The 16056-nt window shown below is 35.5% G+C and overlaps 1 protein-coding gene across 1 annotated transcript in view; it reads right to left on the bottom strand.

The window, feature by feature from the left end:
• Positions 1-15714, bottom strand: part of LIPI (lipase I) — a 60514-nt gene extending 44800 nt beyond the window's left edge. Inside the window, exons 1-3 of the mRNA XM_088837304.1 lie at positions 15335-15714; positions 12914-13022; positions 7889-7990 (exon numbers count right to left, since the gene is read on the bottom strand). Coding sequence (XP_088693430.1) covers positions 7889-7990; positions 12914-13022; positions 15335-15646 — 523 coding nt within the window. The 5' untranslated portion in view covers positions 15647-15714. The remainder of the gene's footprint in view (positions 1-7888; positions 7991-12913; positions 13023-15334) is intronic.
• Between the last annotated feature and the right edge of the window lie 342 nt (positions 15715-16056).

Raw genomic sequence — 16056 nt, 5'->3', positions numbered from 1 at the left:
TTTTGCAGGAACGTGGATAGATCTAGAGAATATGCATAGTGAAATAAGTCAAAGAAAAACAAATACTATATCATATCACTTATATGTGCAATCTAAAATATAATACAAATAAATGTATATAACAGAAACAGAGTCACAGATACGGAAAACAAAACTACCAAAGGGGCTACCAAAGGGGAAAAAATAGGGGAAGGGACAAACTAGGAGCATGGGGTTAATTCATTAAACAGATAAGCAACAAGGCTTTACTGCATAGCGTGGGGAATGATACCCAATATCTTGTAATAACCTATGGTGGAATATAATCGGTAAAACAAACAAACAAACAGAAACACTATGATGTGTATCTGAAACTTACACAATATTGTAAATCAACTATTCTTCAATTTAAAAAATGAAACCCAGAAAAAATGAGAATCATTTTCACTGTCCAGCAGTATCAAAATCATAATGAATCTAATAAGTTCCATAACTCTATAGTTTGTTTTACTGACTTTTTTGTCTCCCCTTACACTAAAATGACACTGTCTTCATTACTACGATAAGATTTGATAACTGGAAGAATATGTCTTTGTGCTTTTTTCCTTCAAGAATACTTCAATGGTACTTGACCCTTTGCATTCCACATTAACCTTATAATTAGCTTGTGAGGTTATTTTTTTTTAATGATTAGCTTTTAATAAAGATTGCACTAGGGCTGCAAGTTAGCTTGCCAAAAATTGACATGTTTATAATATTCACATTTGTATATGTGGTTTACTTTCTTTTGATCAGTATTTTGGTCTGCAGTGTTTAGCGGTTTTCTGCATAATATGCTTGTGCAATTTATTGAGTTATTACAGGTATGCTATATTTTATTACAGTGGCATAATTCTAGAATTTTATTTGCTAAGTCCTACTGCTGGTTTCTAGAAAGAACTGAATTTTGTATATATAACATATTCAACAACCTTGCTAATTTTTCCTGTGAATTCTAATTAATTATCTGGAGATTCTTTAGGGTTATCTATTTATGCAAACATATCATCTGAAAATGATTTTATACTCTTATATCTTTTAATACATTTCTCCCCTTACTGCACTGAAGACATAGTTAAATGTTGCTGCAGAATGACAAGGACAGGTATCCTTGTCCAGTACCCAGTCTCAAAAAGAAAGCCTTCCATATTCCACTGGTAATGTGACATTTTCTATTGATTTTTGGAGAGATATGCTTTACCAGATTGTGGACTTTTACTTTTGTTCCCAATTTGCCAATTTTTGTCATACGTAACTCCTCTCTAGAGCTTTTTCTGCATTTACATGATATCACTAAATTAATTTTCTCTTATTCCTTTGATGAGATGAATTAAGAAGTTGATTTTAGAATGGTAAACTAAATTTGCTTCTTAATAATAAATCCAAATTGGATGGGATTCAATACCAACTTTATATGTTGCTGGTTTACTAGTGTGATACTTAATACAGAATTTTTGCATCTTTGTTTTTAACAGAGAATGTCCAGCAAACTATCTTTTCTGCAGTCTTTTGACATTAAGTTTGTGATGGCCTTCTCAAACATTTACAAACCATTTCCTGTTTACTTTTTATTACCTGAAAGTACGTGTAAAAGTGGTCTTATTTATCACTTAAATGTTTAGTAGAGAAAAAAAATTTGCCTGAGTATTTAGTTGGAAGTCTTTAAATTGCAGTGTCTACTTCATCAATAATTATAAAACTCTTCAAATTTTCCCTTTTCATTTGTCAGAAAATGCTTTTGCTTTTCCATAAGAATTTTTCTACTTCACATATCATAGCATATGGTCATATATTTTCATATTTATCTGTAAATGTTGCTCACTATATTGTATTACAATGATTTTAATACCTATAGTATCTGTAACACTATTTCCTTTACTTGTATTGATCCTGTGTTTTCTCTCCTTGTCCTTTCTATTTTTTCTCTACAAGGACCACTTAATCTGGAAGTAAAGTACAAATTTTTGGCTTTTTTAATCACTTCTAACTGACTTTTTATTCCATTTTTATACGTTTTTATTAGTTTCTTTCTCAATATCTATAGGTGTGCTTTTTGATTAATTTCTGAAGATAGATGCTTTTTGTGGTTGGTGTTCAGTCTTTAAGTCATGACCAACTCTGCAACTCCATGGACTGCAGCATGCCAGGCTTCTCTGTCCTTCACTATCTCCCAGAGTTGCTCAGATTCATGTCCACTGAGTCAGTCATGCTATCTAAACATCTTCTGTTGTCCCCTTCTCCTTTTGCCTTTAATCTTTCTCAGCATCAGGGTCTTTTACAGTGAGTCAACTCTTCCCATCAGGTGGCCAAAGTATTGAAGCTCCAGCTTCAGGATCAGTCCTTCCAGTGAATAATAAGGCTTGATTTCCTTTAGGATCCACTAGTCTGATCTCCTTGCTGTTCAAAGGACTCTTAGGAGTCTTCTCCAGCATGTCTGTTGGAAAGCATCAATTCTTGGGCACTCAGCCTTCTTTATGGTCCACCTCTCACATCCATATATGACTAATGGACAAACCATAGCTTTGACTATATGGGCCTTTGTCACCAAAGTGATGTCTCTGCTTTTTAACACATTGTCTAGGTTTGATAGATGCTTAGATTATTGATTTTTTGGTCTTTTAAAATATTTGTATTAAAAGCTAGACATTTACTTCTAGTCATGACTCCAACAAATTTTAATATGTATTTAATACTATTGAATTAAAATATTTTATATCTCCATTATTATTTATTCTTCCCTCATTAGTTATCTAAAACTATGTTTGTTCTATAAATATATGGATTTTCAACTTATATTTTTCTTATCTATGTATAGTTTAACTTCTTTTATTATAGAGAATATTACTGTTTATACTTCCACCTTTATGAAATATTTACATTTAATGGTATAGCTCGGTTTGATTTTCCCATTATTTATTTCTATTTACTTGCCTGCTCTATGTGACTCTTTCTCTCCTTGCCTTCTTTTGGACTTAAACACAACTATTTCATTTTTGTCTTCTATTAGCATGGAGGTCAGGTATTCTTACACACTTTTTTATCTTTTTAAATAACTAGAGATTTAACAGAAAGCCTTGATTTATGAACACCAAATGTTGACAATTACTTTTAAACTTTCTTACATATAATTAAGGAACAAAGAATGCTTGAACTTCATTTAACAGCCCTCAGTTAAGTTCAGTTCAGTCACTCAGTCGAGTCTTACTCTTTGCAACCCCATGAATCACAGCACGCCAGGCCTCCCTGTCCATCGCCAACTCCCGGAGTTCACTCAAACTCACCTCCACCGAGTCGGTGATGCCATCCAGCCATCTCATTCTCTGTCGTCCCCTTCTCCTCCTGCCCTCAATCACTCCCAGCATCAAAGTCTTTTCCAGTGAGTCAATTCTTTGCATGAGGTGGCCAAAGTATTTGAGTTTCAGGTTTCAGCTTCAGCATCAGTCCTTCCAATGAACACCCAGGACTGATCTCCTTTAGAATGGACTGGTTGGATCTCCTTGCAGTTCAAGGCACTCTCAAGAGTCTTCTCCAACACCACAGTTCAAAAGCATCAATTCTTTGGCGATCACCTTTCTTCAGAGTCCAACTCTCACACCCATACATGACCACTGGAAAAACCATAGCCTTGACTAGATGGACCTTTGTTGGCAAAGTAATGTCTCTGCTTTTTAATATGCTATCTAGGTTGGTCATAATTTTCCTTCCAAGGCGTAAGCGTCTTTTAACTTCATGGTTGCAATCAGCATCTGCAGTGATTTTGGAGCCCAAAAAAATAAAGTCTGATACTGTTTCCCCATCTATTTCCCATGAAGTGATGGAACCAGATGCCATGATCTTAGTTTTCTGAATGTTGAGCTTCAAGCCAGTTTTTTCACTCTCCTCTTTCACTTTCATCAAGAGGTTTTTTAGTTCCTCTTCACTTTCTGCCATAAGGGTAGTGTCATCTGCATATCTGAGGTTATTGATATTTCTCCCAGCAATCTTGATTCCAGTTTGTGCTTCTTCCAGCCCAGCGTTCCTCATGATGTACTCTGCATATAAGTTAAATAAGCAGGGTGACAATATACAGCCTTGACTTACTCTTTTTCCTATTTGGAACCAGTCGGTTGTTCCATGTCCAGTTCTGACCGTTGCTTCCTGACCTGCATACAGGTTTCTCAAGAGGCAGGTCAGATGGTCTGGTATTCCCATCTCTTTCAGAATGTTCCACAGTTTATTGTGATCCACACAGTCAAAAGCTTTGGCATAGTCAATAAAGAAGAAATAGATGTTCTTTTGGAACTCTCTTGCTTTTTCCATGATTCAGCAGATGTTGGCAATTTGATCTCTGGTGCCTCTGCCTTTACTAAAATCAGCTTGAACATCTGGAAGTTCACGGTGCATGTATTGCTGAAGCCTGGCTTGTGGAATCTTGAGCATGACTTTACTAGTGTGTGAGATGAGTGCAATTGTGCAGTAGTTTGAGCATTCTTTGACATTTCCTTTCTTTGGGATTGGAATGAAAACTGACCTTTTCCAGTCTATTTTTGTAATGCATTTTAATTCTCTATATATTCCAAATTCTATACAACAATTACAATGTTTTATGCCATCAATATCCATTTAAACTGAAAAATGTTTTACCATTTTCAGTGCTCTTCCTTCCTGAATAGCCATAAAAAGATAATTTTCCTTCTTTTGATGTTAATTTCTCTCAGTGTATACTTGTCTGAAACTGTATAGTTTCATTTTTTCCTGAAACACATTGCAATACTAGGAAGCTATTTTCATTCAACATATTGAAAATATAACTCTATTCTTTCTTAACTTCCATTGTTTCTCTTGAGAAATTAGTTGTAATTAAGATCATTTTTATTCATTTAATTTTATGTTATATGCTTTGATGTGGTCTTTTCTGTAAATTTATCATCATATGTCTCAATGAGTTTGTCTATTTTTCACATTGGAATTAACTGTGCACTTCAATTTTTTGATTGATTATAATTCCTGAGTTTTTAGAACTTCTGAGATATTATCCTTAAATATCACTTCTGTTCCATTTTTCTCTCTTTTTATTTGGAATCTAAATTAAATATGATTGACCTTCTTGCTATTTATCCTATGAACCTCTTACCTCTCTATATTGTCTATTTTATTTGTTTTTTGCTCTGTATTGGATCTTTTTTCTTCATTCTAGAAACAGACTTATCACCGATTTTCCAAGTCACATGCTTTCTCTTTGTACTTGATTCAAATTTTTTGTTAAACTCACTCAATAATTGTCAATTAACTCACTTCTTAGGTTAAGAACTACTATTATATTTATAAAATAGAATAGGTCATATTTATACTTAAATATCATTCTCTGCTGATATTTCCAATCTTATCGATCTCTTTGAAAATAATGAGCATGTTTCAGCCATTTTCTAATAGTCAGAGACCTATGGGTCTGTTTCTGTGGACTGTTGTTTCTTGGTTCTCATATGTGTTTCTTACTTCAAGTGTACCTGGCTATCTCCAATGGATGCTGGACTTTTTAAAATATATTTGTAAGAATAATTTGAAACCACAGATGACATGATCCTTGTACATAAAGGACTATCATTTTCTTCTATCAGCTACCTAGAAGGTCTGATAATGTAAGAACTCCTTAAACAAAACTTAATATGTGAGATTTTTCTGGATAACATTGAATTACTGAAAGCTTGCTAAAGACTATTAAAAGTCTGTTTTTTTTTCAACCTTATTGTTACTTCTATAGTGCTACCCTTTGGGGTCTAAAAAAATAGCATAAGATGTTTTACAACATCTTATGAGGCTTTCAAAAACACTTTTCGTACTCTCTGCATCAGAAAACCATCCATGACTCCAAATGACCAGTTCACCTCCCTGGAGTGTTGATTTTTTTTTTTTAATGTTCTGGATATTGAACTGATAATTTTTTTCCTGATATCCCAGAAAGAATATTTATTCAGATTATCTAATCAACAATTATGAAAGGTAACATAGCTTCTTTAACATAAACAACTGAATAAAGACAAGAATTACTGGCAAGTAGAAAATGCACTTGTGGGTTAGTATTTCAGGAAAGAGAAATCTGTCAGGTTATTTGCTGACCTCAAGTATCTTATTCAGGGATTCCTTGAAACCAGTGAATATGCAGTATCAAAAATCTGTGCTCCTCACTGGTGATAGTCATAAAAAGATCAATTAAAGGTTCCAATTTATAGCACCTAGTGGCAAGTCATATTTGATAAACTGAGTCATCAAAAGATATTAAGAATAAAAGACAGTCCAAAAATTTTATTAAGAAAACTAAAAAATCCAAACAAAAAGCAATAAAATGTGTGAAACACTAATTCAAAAGGCCATAAGCAGAACTGAAGCTGGAATTTCAAAAGAACTGCAGAGTACCTGGGCATTAGGTGAATTGTCATGTGTGGAAATGTTAAGGTGATAGAAAGGGCTCGAGATTAGGAAGACATAAAAGGTTGAGGGCATCATATTAGAGTTATGAAACTTCAGACAATGACTCTGTATGATGTAGATGAACTTGCTGCTGCTGCTGCTAAGTCACTTCAGTCGTGTCTGACTCTGTGTGACCCCACAGACAGGGCCTACCAGGCTGTCCCATCCCTGGGATTCTCCCGGCAAGAACACTGGAGTGGGTTGCCATTTCCTTCTCTAATGTGTGAAAGCGAAAAGTGAAAGTGAAGTCGCTCAGTCATGTCCGACCCTTAGCGACCCCACGGACTGCAGCCTACCAGGCTCCTCCATCCATGGGATCTTCTAGGCAAGAGTACTGGAGTGGCTTGCCATTGCCTTCTCCGATTAACTTACATTCCAAATAAAGAGCATAATTGTTCTGATTACAGCTCAGCAAACTGGCATGTAGTCACAGAAGTTGAAAACATATCACCTATTGCATTAATGGCATTTATATCTCACAAAATCATTGATACTGATTCTCACAGAGTAAACTCAGGATAATATAGGAGCAGATAAATTACCTGGATCAAAGAGAAAATAGACCTGAAGAAACAGGGAATTGGGAACCATCTTTGGGTCACTTTCTCCTGTCTGTATCATGGCACTATATCTTTCCCATGCCACCAACCATAACACATGTAAATTACCAGTTAATCTGAGCAACATATTGGTGAAGTGAAGACACCGGAATCAAAAGATACTATTTCAAATTGTGACTCTGCCTCTTACTGACGTTGTCACTTTGACCCGAGCCTCTCCGTCAGCAAAAAAAGGATGAAAATGTTTACTTATTTCATGGGGACTTAGGAGCATTCCAAAATTAATCCACATAAATAAAGTGATTAATGTATAGGAAGTACTCAATATCAGTTTCAGTTTCAATACAGGAAGGAGATCAGGGCCATCTAAAATATTTCTTTAAGTTGTTGTCCAAGGTACTCTGGCCATTTAGAGGAAATAGACATTTAGAGGAAAATAATTTAAAATCTTTAGGGAAAAATATTCTTTTTCTGTGCTTCAATATAGGTGCCCAGTTTGAGTTGATATACAACAAAGTGATACAATGAGAAGAGAGAATAACCTAAACACATCGGGAATATTAAGCATGGGGAAACTGTGATCAAATCAATAAAACTGTTAATAGAATGAAAGGATGAAGTAAATTTTTTTTTCAAATTTCTGTTTTTAGGATGACCTGACAGTTCCTGAAAACTAAGGGCAGAGTGTCATTTTACACCAGAGAATAAACTAACTCTAAGAAATGTTGCTTGTGGGAAATATAATAATCATATAATTTCAGATTTAACACTTCATCCACTACTGTTTCCTTTTTTCTCTTCCCCAGTGTCCACATTGCTTTTTGCATTTTCAAATAAGTAAAAAATAAATCCTGCATTGTTACCATTGGTATCAGTATGGATGACATCCACAAAGTTTGCATCAGTGTAATCTAATCTGCCATTTGATGGTTTTCCAGAGAATTGTGGCCCAGCAGGATCAAGACCTGAAATTCAAGAAAGAAAATTATTAATATATTAATCAAGTTATATTACAGAGTTCATATCACACACTTGCATTATTATTTATAAACATAACAAGTTTAAACCTGTCCAAAAACATATCTAAAGATAAATTAAATTAGATGAATAGCAAGTATCTGTTTTATTTGAATAACATTATTCCCAATCTTGAGTTTATCAATGATTCAGTATCAAGCCACATTACACATACCTTGACAAAATATTGTGGCTTTCTTTAGGACATTCATTTAACAAGTAATTATGAATATGCTGGTAGTAAAATTCTATTTAATAGAAAGTAACTACTACTCCAACATGAGTTTGAGTGAACTCCGGGAGTTGGTGATGGACAGGGAGGCCTGGCGTGCTGTGATTCGTGGGGTCGCGAAGAGTCGGACATGACTGAGCGACTGAACTGAACTGAACTACTACTCCTGAGGGGGAAAAAATAATAAATATTATCCTGGTCCTATCTTCAACCTCATTCTGTACCAGCTTATCCTGGGTCTACTGAAAGGTCTAAAATGATTTTAAGTGCAATTTAAGCTGTGGGATAAAACATATTTATTATTAGCTTATCATTCATTTCTCACAAAAGTTTACTGCACACAAAAAAATACATTAAATGTGTAATAAAAGATAATATTTCTAGTGTATTCAGAGTTCTAAATAAAATTCTAATCTCATGATCTACTGCAGAGTATCAAAAAATGCTAAGAAATGAAATGAAATGCCTTGAGAACATCTATTCAATAGGGCAATAATTATCTTAAAAGATATTTTAAAAATAAAATATAATGTTGCTTATCTCAATATTCTATTAACCCGAGTTTATTTGGCCCATATGATTGAATAGTTGTTGCTCAGTCACTCAGTCATGTCTAACTCTATGTGACAAAATGGATTGCAGCAGAGTAGGCATCCATGGCCTTCACCATCCCTGGGAGTTTGCTCAAACTTATGTTCATTGAGTAGATGTGATGCCATCCAACCATCTGGTCCGCTGTCATCCCCTTCTCCTGGCTTCAATGTTTCTCAGCATCAGGATCTTTTCTAATGAGTCAGCTCTTCCCATGATGTTACCAAAGTATTGGAGCTTCATCTTCAGCATCAGTCCTTCCAGTGAATACTTCAGCATTAGGCCTTCTTTATGGCCCAGTTCTCACATCCATACATGACTACTGGAAAAACCATAGCTTTTAACTATACAGATCTTGGTTGGCAAAGTGATATCTCTGCTTTTTAATACGCTGTCTAGGTTGCTCATAGCTTTTCTTTCAAGGAGCATACATCTTTTAATTTCATAGCTGCAATCACCATCTGCAGTGATTTTGGAGCCCCACAAAATAAAGTCTCTGTTTCCATTGTTTTCCCATCTATTTGCCATGAAGTAATGGGACCAGATCACAAGAAGTGATGGGAAACGATGGAAACAGTGAGAGATTTTATTTTGGGGGCTCAAAAATCACTGCAGATGGGGAATGCAGCCATGAAATTAAAAGATGCTTGCTCCTTGAAAGAAAATCTATGACCAACCTAGACAGCCTTTTAAAAAGCAGAGACATCCCTTTGATGACCAAAGTCTCTAGTCAAAGCTACAGTTTTACTACTAGTCATGTATGGATGTGAGAGTTGGACTGTGAAGAAAGCTGATCACCAAAGAATTGATGCTTTTGAACTGTGGTGTTGGAGAAGACTCTTGAGAGTCCCTTGGACTGCAAGGAGATCCAACCAGTCCATTCTAAAGGAGATCAGTCCTGGGTGTTCATTGGAAGGACTGATGCTAAAGCTTAAACGCCAATACTTTGGCCACCTGATGTGAAGAACTGACTCACTGGAAAAAACCCTGATGCTGGGAAAGATTGAAGGCAGGAGGAGAAGGGGATGACAGAGGATGAGATGGTTGGATGGTATCACCAACTTGATGGGCATGAATTTGAGCAAACTCCGGAAGTTGGTGATGGACCGGGAGGCCTGGTGTGCTTCAGTCCATTGGGTCACAAAGGGTCAGACATAACTGAGCAACTGAACTGAACTGAAGTGATGGGACCAGATGCGATAACCTTAGTTTTTTGAATGTTGAGTTTTAAGCCAGCTTTTTCACTCTTGTTTCACCTTTATCAAGTGGCTCTTTACTTCCTCTTTGCTTTTTGCCATAAGGGTGGTGTCATCTGCATATCTGAGGTTGTTGATATTTCTCATGGAAATCTTGATTCCACCTTGTGATTCATCCAGCCTGGCATTTTGCATGATGTACTCTACATATAAGTTAAATAAGCAGGGTGACCATAAGCAGCCTTGACGTACTCCTTTCCCAATTTTTAACCAGTCTGTTGTTCCATTGCACTCATCTCACATGCTAATAAAGTCAGGCTCAAAATTCTCCAAGCCAGGCTTAGCAATATGTGAACCGTGAAATCCCAGATGTTCAAGCAGACTTTAGAAAAGGTAGAGGAACCAGAGATCAAATTGCCAACATCCGCTGGATCTTGGAGAAAGCAACAGAGTTCCAGAAAAATATCTATTTCTGCTTCATTGACTATGCCAAAGCCTTTGACTGTGTGGATCACAATAAACTGTGGAAAATTCTGAAAGAGATGGGAATACCAGACCACCTGACCTTCCTCTTGAGAAACCTGTAAGCAGGTCAGGAAGCAACAGTCAGAACTGTATATGGAACAACAGACTGGTTCCAAATAGGAAAAGGAGTACGTCAAGGCTGTATATTGTCACCTTGCTTATTTAGCTTATATGCAGATTACATCATGAGGAACGCTGGGCTGGAAGAAGCACAAGCTGGAATCAAGATTGCTGGGAGAAATATCAATAACCTCAGATATGCAGATGACACCACCCTTATGGCAGAGAGTGAAGAGGAACTCAAAAGCCTCTTGATGAAAGTGAAAGAGGAGAGTGAAAAGGTTGGCTTGAAGCTCAACATTCAGAAAACAAAGATCATGGCATCTGGTCCCATGGGAAATAGAAAAACAGTGGAAACAGTGTCAGACTTTATTTTTTGGGGCTCCAAAATCACTGAAGATGCTGATTGCAGCCAATTACTCCTTGGAAGGAAAATTATGACCAACCTTGATAGTATATTAAAAAGCAGAGACATTACTTTGCCAACAAAGGTCCATCTAGTCAAGGCTATGGTTTTTCCAGTGGTCATGTATGGATGTGAGACTTGGACTGTGAAGAAAGCTGATCGCCAAAGAATTGATGCTTTTGAACTGTGGTGTTGGAGAAGACTCTTGAGAGTCCCTTGGACTGCAAGGAGATCCAACCAGTCCATTCTAAAGGAGATCAATCCTGGGTGTTCATTGGAAGGAAAAGCTGAAACTCCAATACTTTGGCCACCTCATGCGACGAGTTGACTCACTGGAAAAGACTCTGATGCTGGGAAAGGTTGGGGGTGGGAGGAGAAGGGGACGACAGAGAATGAGATGGCTGGATGGCATCACCGACTCTGTGGACATGAGTTTGAGTGAACTCCGGGAGTTGGTGATGGACAGGAAGGCCTGGCCTGCTGTGATTCATGGGGTCACGGAGAGTCGGACACTACTGAGCGACTGAACTGAACTGTTGTTCCATGTCTTGTTTTAACTACCACTTCTTGACTTGCATACAGGTTTCACAAAAGGCAGGTAAGGTGGTCTGGTATTCCCATCTCTTTCAGAATTTTTCAGTTTGTTGTGATCCATCCAGACAAAGGTTTTTGCATATTCAGTGAAGCAGAAGTAGATGTTTTTCTATGATCCAATGGTTGTTAGATCCCACATGACTGAATGAAGCAGAAATTTCTCTCTTCCTGTAAATTGCCCTGATGTAGATCCAACACATTTGCTAGCTTTTAAACCCTAATGATTGCTTGGCATATGGAGCCATTCTAACTAATATGTGAATAAACACATCTTAAAATAAACTAGGCTGACCAACAGTTCAAACTGAGTTGTATGGTGGTTGAAAGAGAATAGGCTTTGGATGCCAGAGATCTTTGTATAAATCCTGGCTTAGATGTTACTAAATTCTTGACCCTCCTGAATTTATTCAGTTAACCTCAATTTTCACATCCTTTATAAGGAAGATAAAATTAAGATAGATCAATGCAAGTAAGGTATACTTAAGGCCTTTAAAGACTCTAAATATATATCAAAAATTTATTCACTTCTCCCCTCCCCCTTTGCTTAAGACTCTAGTATTAACATTTGAAATTATTATAATTCTTCTTGGAATAGATCTCAATAATTCTAGAAAGCTAAATTAACTGGGAAAGGATACTATCCTTCTAGTTTTAAAATCACTGACATTCCTAAAGGGAGGCCTGAAAATTCATGTCAGCATTATTTAGTTACTAAGCTTTGTGAATGCAGTAACTTTGTTAAGGAAATACAATGAGAATTGGGGGCCAGTATCTCCCAGGTATAAATAACAACTCCTGATTCTCTCTTCAGGTGTTCAATTAAAAATTTCAAAAGAATTAACTTATACCAAAGTTTCTAAAATTTAAATATATGATAACAGGTTATATTACTGGTTAATACATGAAAAAAGTTTTGCATGTGTAAAAGTTCTAATGGATAAAACTTTCTCAGGATTGTTACAATAAGGTCTCCTTAAAATTCACATGCACAATTAATTCACATGCAAAAATAATTTTCCTTCCATTTATATATGGGTAACTTAAGTTTGGTTAAGAAATAAATAAGACTTAAGAGTCTAACTAAAACAAAGACCAGCCTTTGAATTTAATATGGAAAAATGATGACATTTTTTTTGTGCATTGTTTCCATTGCTTAATATTGCCCTTGTTAAATAAAGTAACAATTTCTGAAACTTAAAAGTATACTAAAACATTAATTTTATAAAAAATATTTAAAATAAATAAATATAATTTTAAAATATTTTACCTGTTATTCTTCCAACTTGACCATGAAATATCTTTCCAACAAATCCACTAATATGAGCCCCTAAGCTCACACCTATGAAATGAAAATTATCAAGAGATGCTCCATGCTTCTGCAATTCAAAATGCAGTGTTACAATTTTCATTTCAGAAAGTCACAAATTATGCCTCATTGCATCAGTGTTCTAAAAATCATTATTTTTTCTGGTTTAGTCCACTTCTGGGAGACAGGGAAGGCAATTTTATAATTTCAAACAACTATATCTTCGTTCAACTTTTTTCATAAAATATATTATTTTTCTTTACATATTAATACCACTAAATTTTTATCTAGAAAAGCATATGTAAAATAATATATTTACATATTTTGTAATAATAAAAATAAAACATATTTGGATACTTTGTGCTAGTGACCTTGATCAGTTCAGTTCAGTTCAGTTCATTTCAGTCGCTCAGTCGTGTCTGACTCTTTGCGACCCCATGAATCACAGCACGCCAGGCATCCCTGTCCATCACAAACTCCCGGAGTTCACTCAAACTTGAGTGCTTTATAAATCTCATATTTAATATTCACAAAGTCCTATGAGCTACTTATTTTTGTCTATTGCCTAAAACTTTCCCAGGCACCTATTAAATGCTTAATAAATATTGTTTTATAGTGGGTTGCCCAAAGTCATATATACTTATTACTATAAAGGAAAACGATAGACTTCAAGTCCAGGTCTAACTTAAAAATATAAACTAACCTGCCTCCTTGTTTTATCTGCAAATTGTGTCAAAAACTTGAGGAAGACTAAACAATGTGAATATCCACCCTTAACTTTAGAGATGATAAAATGAGATGCAGGGATTTTAAGTGACTTCCTCTGATTACAAGCTGGAGAACAATGGAGTCTGATTTTTCAAGCCCAAGTTTTGATCACCTCCTAGACTCACAGCCCAGGAGAGGGGTATGGGGACATTAGGAGCTTAAACAAGGGAGAATTTCTCTTATTATATTCTCTTACACTCTCAGGAAGCAGGTCATGGTCCAGTCTACCCAGACACATCTGATGGCTGATAGAAAGATACGGAACATTTATTTTAATGAGAAACTAGATTCTGATTTCCCAGGCATGGGGTGATAATTTTCTTCAAAATTTCTCAGACCAGTACCTGCAATCTCCAGGGAGTATCACTTTCAATTTTAGTGCTACTGAATTTTTCATCCTTCCTTATTAATATGCAGCCATTGCAAGCAAAAACACTGTTAGAAATTTATCTAACATTAGACTTTTCCTAAACTTCTGTATTTAATATTCACAAGTTCCACACTTTGACATACATATGTATTAATTATAGAAAAGACCACTGCAAAAAGGAAAAATTAATTATGCAATTTTCAGGCTATCAGTAAGAACAAGTGAATCAATAGCCTTCTGTTTCTCCAGAGGGATGGTTTGGTTTTGTCCAAATTTGTGGATGTAAAAATAATAATGATAGCTGCTTTCATTCAATGGTTATTACATAACAAGCACTGGCTAAGAATTAACTTCCCATAACACTTAAATAAAATATTGTTATAAAGTTTTGTCATCCCAAATGAATAGACAGAAATGAGGCAGAATGGTTAAGCTATTGCTCAGACTCACACTGACAGTGTGGATTTGGTGGTCTTTGAATCCTTCCAGTCTGACTTCTAACAACTACGTACAACTGTTTTTTTGACCTATGATGCTTGCTGAATTTCAGCAGAGGCTTGGAAGTCCAGCATAACACAACTTGAAGGTGGATTTCAAGCTCAAGAATGACCCCAAGTCTTTTATCACCTTTCTTTCTCTCAAGCACCATTACTACGACCTCTCTCTAGAACAGACATAGATCTCTAGATCTCCATATACATTGACTTAAAGATCATTTGAAACACAGATGAACCTAGAACTGGCCTGAATTTATTTAACTGGACTTCATTTAAACTGGATAAGCCTAAAAGGAACTGAGATCTGCCTCCAAGGTGGCAAAGTATGCTACTTTTCAAGTTGTTTTTCACTTTGACCAACGTACACTTTGTCATTTTAGACATATCTTAGAAATTACAACTAAAAAGTCTAATGATTAAATAGTTTATTTCCTCTCTCCACATAAAATCACTAACTAACCCTGAAGTCAGCATAAGCAGAGTTAAAAAAACAAAAATCTTAAAATATTTTAAGATAAAATACAATAATTGAGTCTTTAAGATAACATTAAAAATTAAGATAGGTCATGTTTAGGTATAGAATTATCCATTAACACAAAAGAAAAATGGCTGTATATGTGAAGCACATCAACACAATAATTCACACTTGTGCAGTAATTCTTGATTAACAAATTCTTACCATTTTGTAGTATTATAAAGCCACCATTTATTGTATAACATATATAAGCCATAAAATTCCAGACTTACCAAAAGATTCTGAATGTACCTACTCAAACTGACAGCAACTTTCCTGGTATTTTTAACTGCCCTAACGTAAAGAAAAGTTGTAGCTCCTCGGTTCCAGTCTACTACAATTATATTCATATCATCTTGGTTCAACAAAATCCTCACAAAGTTCTGAAGCCACGAAGGAGTGGAGCCCAGTGGTCTGTATCCATGAATCAGCCAGACTGCTTTCTTGCTTGTGTTGAAATTAACGTTAAGTGAGTCATTCTTCTCAAACAGTGGTTTAGCACAGGTCGGGTTATTCCTTGTATACAACATCAAAGATATCTCCATTTTGGGATTAAACAGATCTCTGAAGGAATCCTTTAAACTTAGCTGAGAGAATTCAAGGCATGGTGCCTTATTCTCTGAAATTAAAAAAAAAAGTCAGTCAAGCTGAGTATTGGGATAGTATTTATTTGATTCTATTTCTGTCACTGCTGCAAAGAAAATAATTGAACTTGGAGGGTGTGGAGGGTTTCATTTTGTTAGCAGTTTAACATAATATACTGAGCAACTGCAACGTTGAAAGTAATTCATTGATTACTTAAGCAGACTAGATGTACTAGATGTACTCAAAATTTACAATGAAATATAGAAATGAATGTGGCTAGCTAAAAATTAAGAATAGTTTTATCAGTATAAAATAGCAATGATGTGATTGAAATCATTAATATTGTTAATAAGGACAGTGTTATACACAC

This window comes from Moschus berezovskii, chromosome 1 (genome assembly GCF_049115385.1).
Source record: "Moschus berezovskii isolate FMDL1 chromosome 1, NW_MosBer_1.0, whole genome shotgun sequence".
NCBI classification, from domain to species: domain Eukaryota; kingdom Metazoa; phylum Chordata; class Mammalia; order Artiodactyla; family Moschidae; genus Moschus; species Moschus berezovskii.
This window is presented reverse-complemented; position numbering and strand designations above follow the sequence as displayed.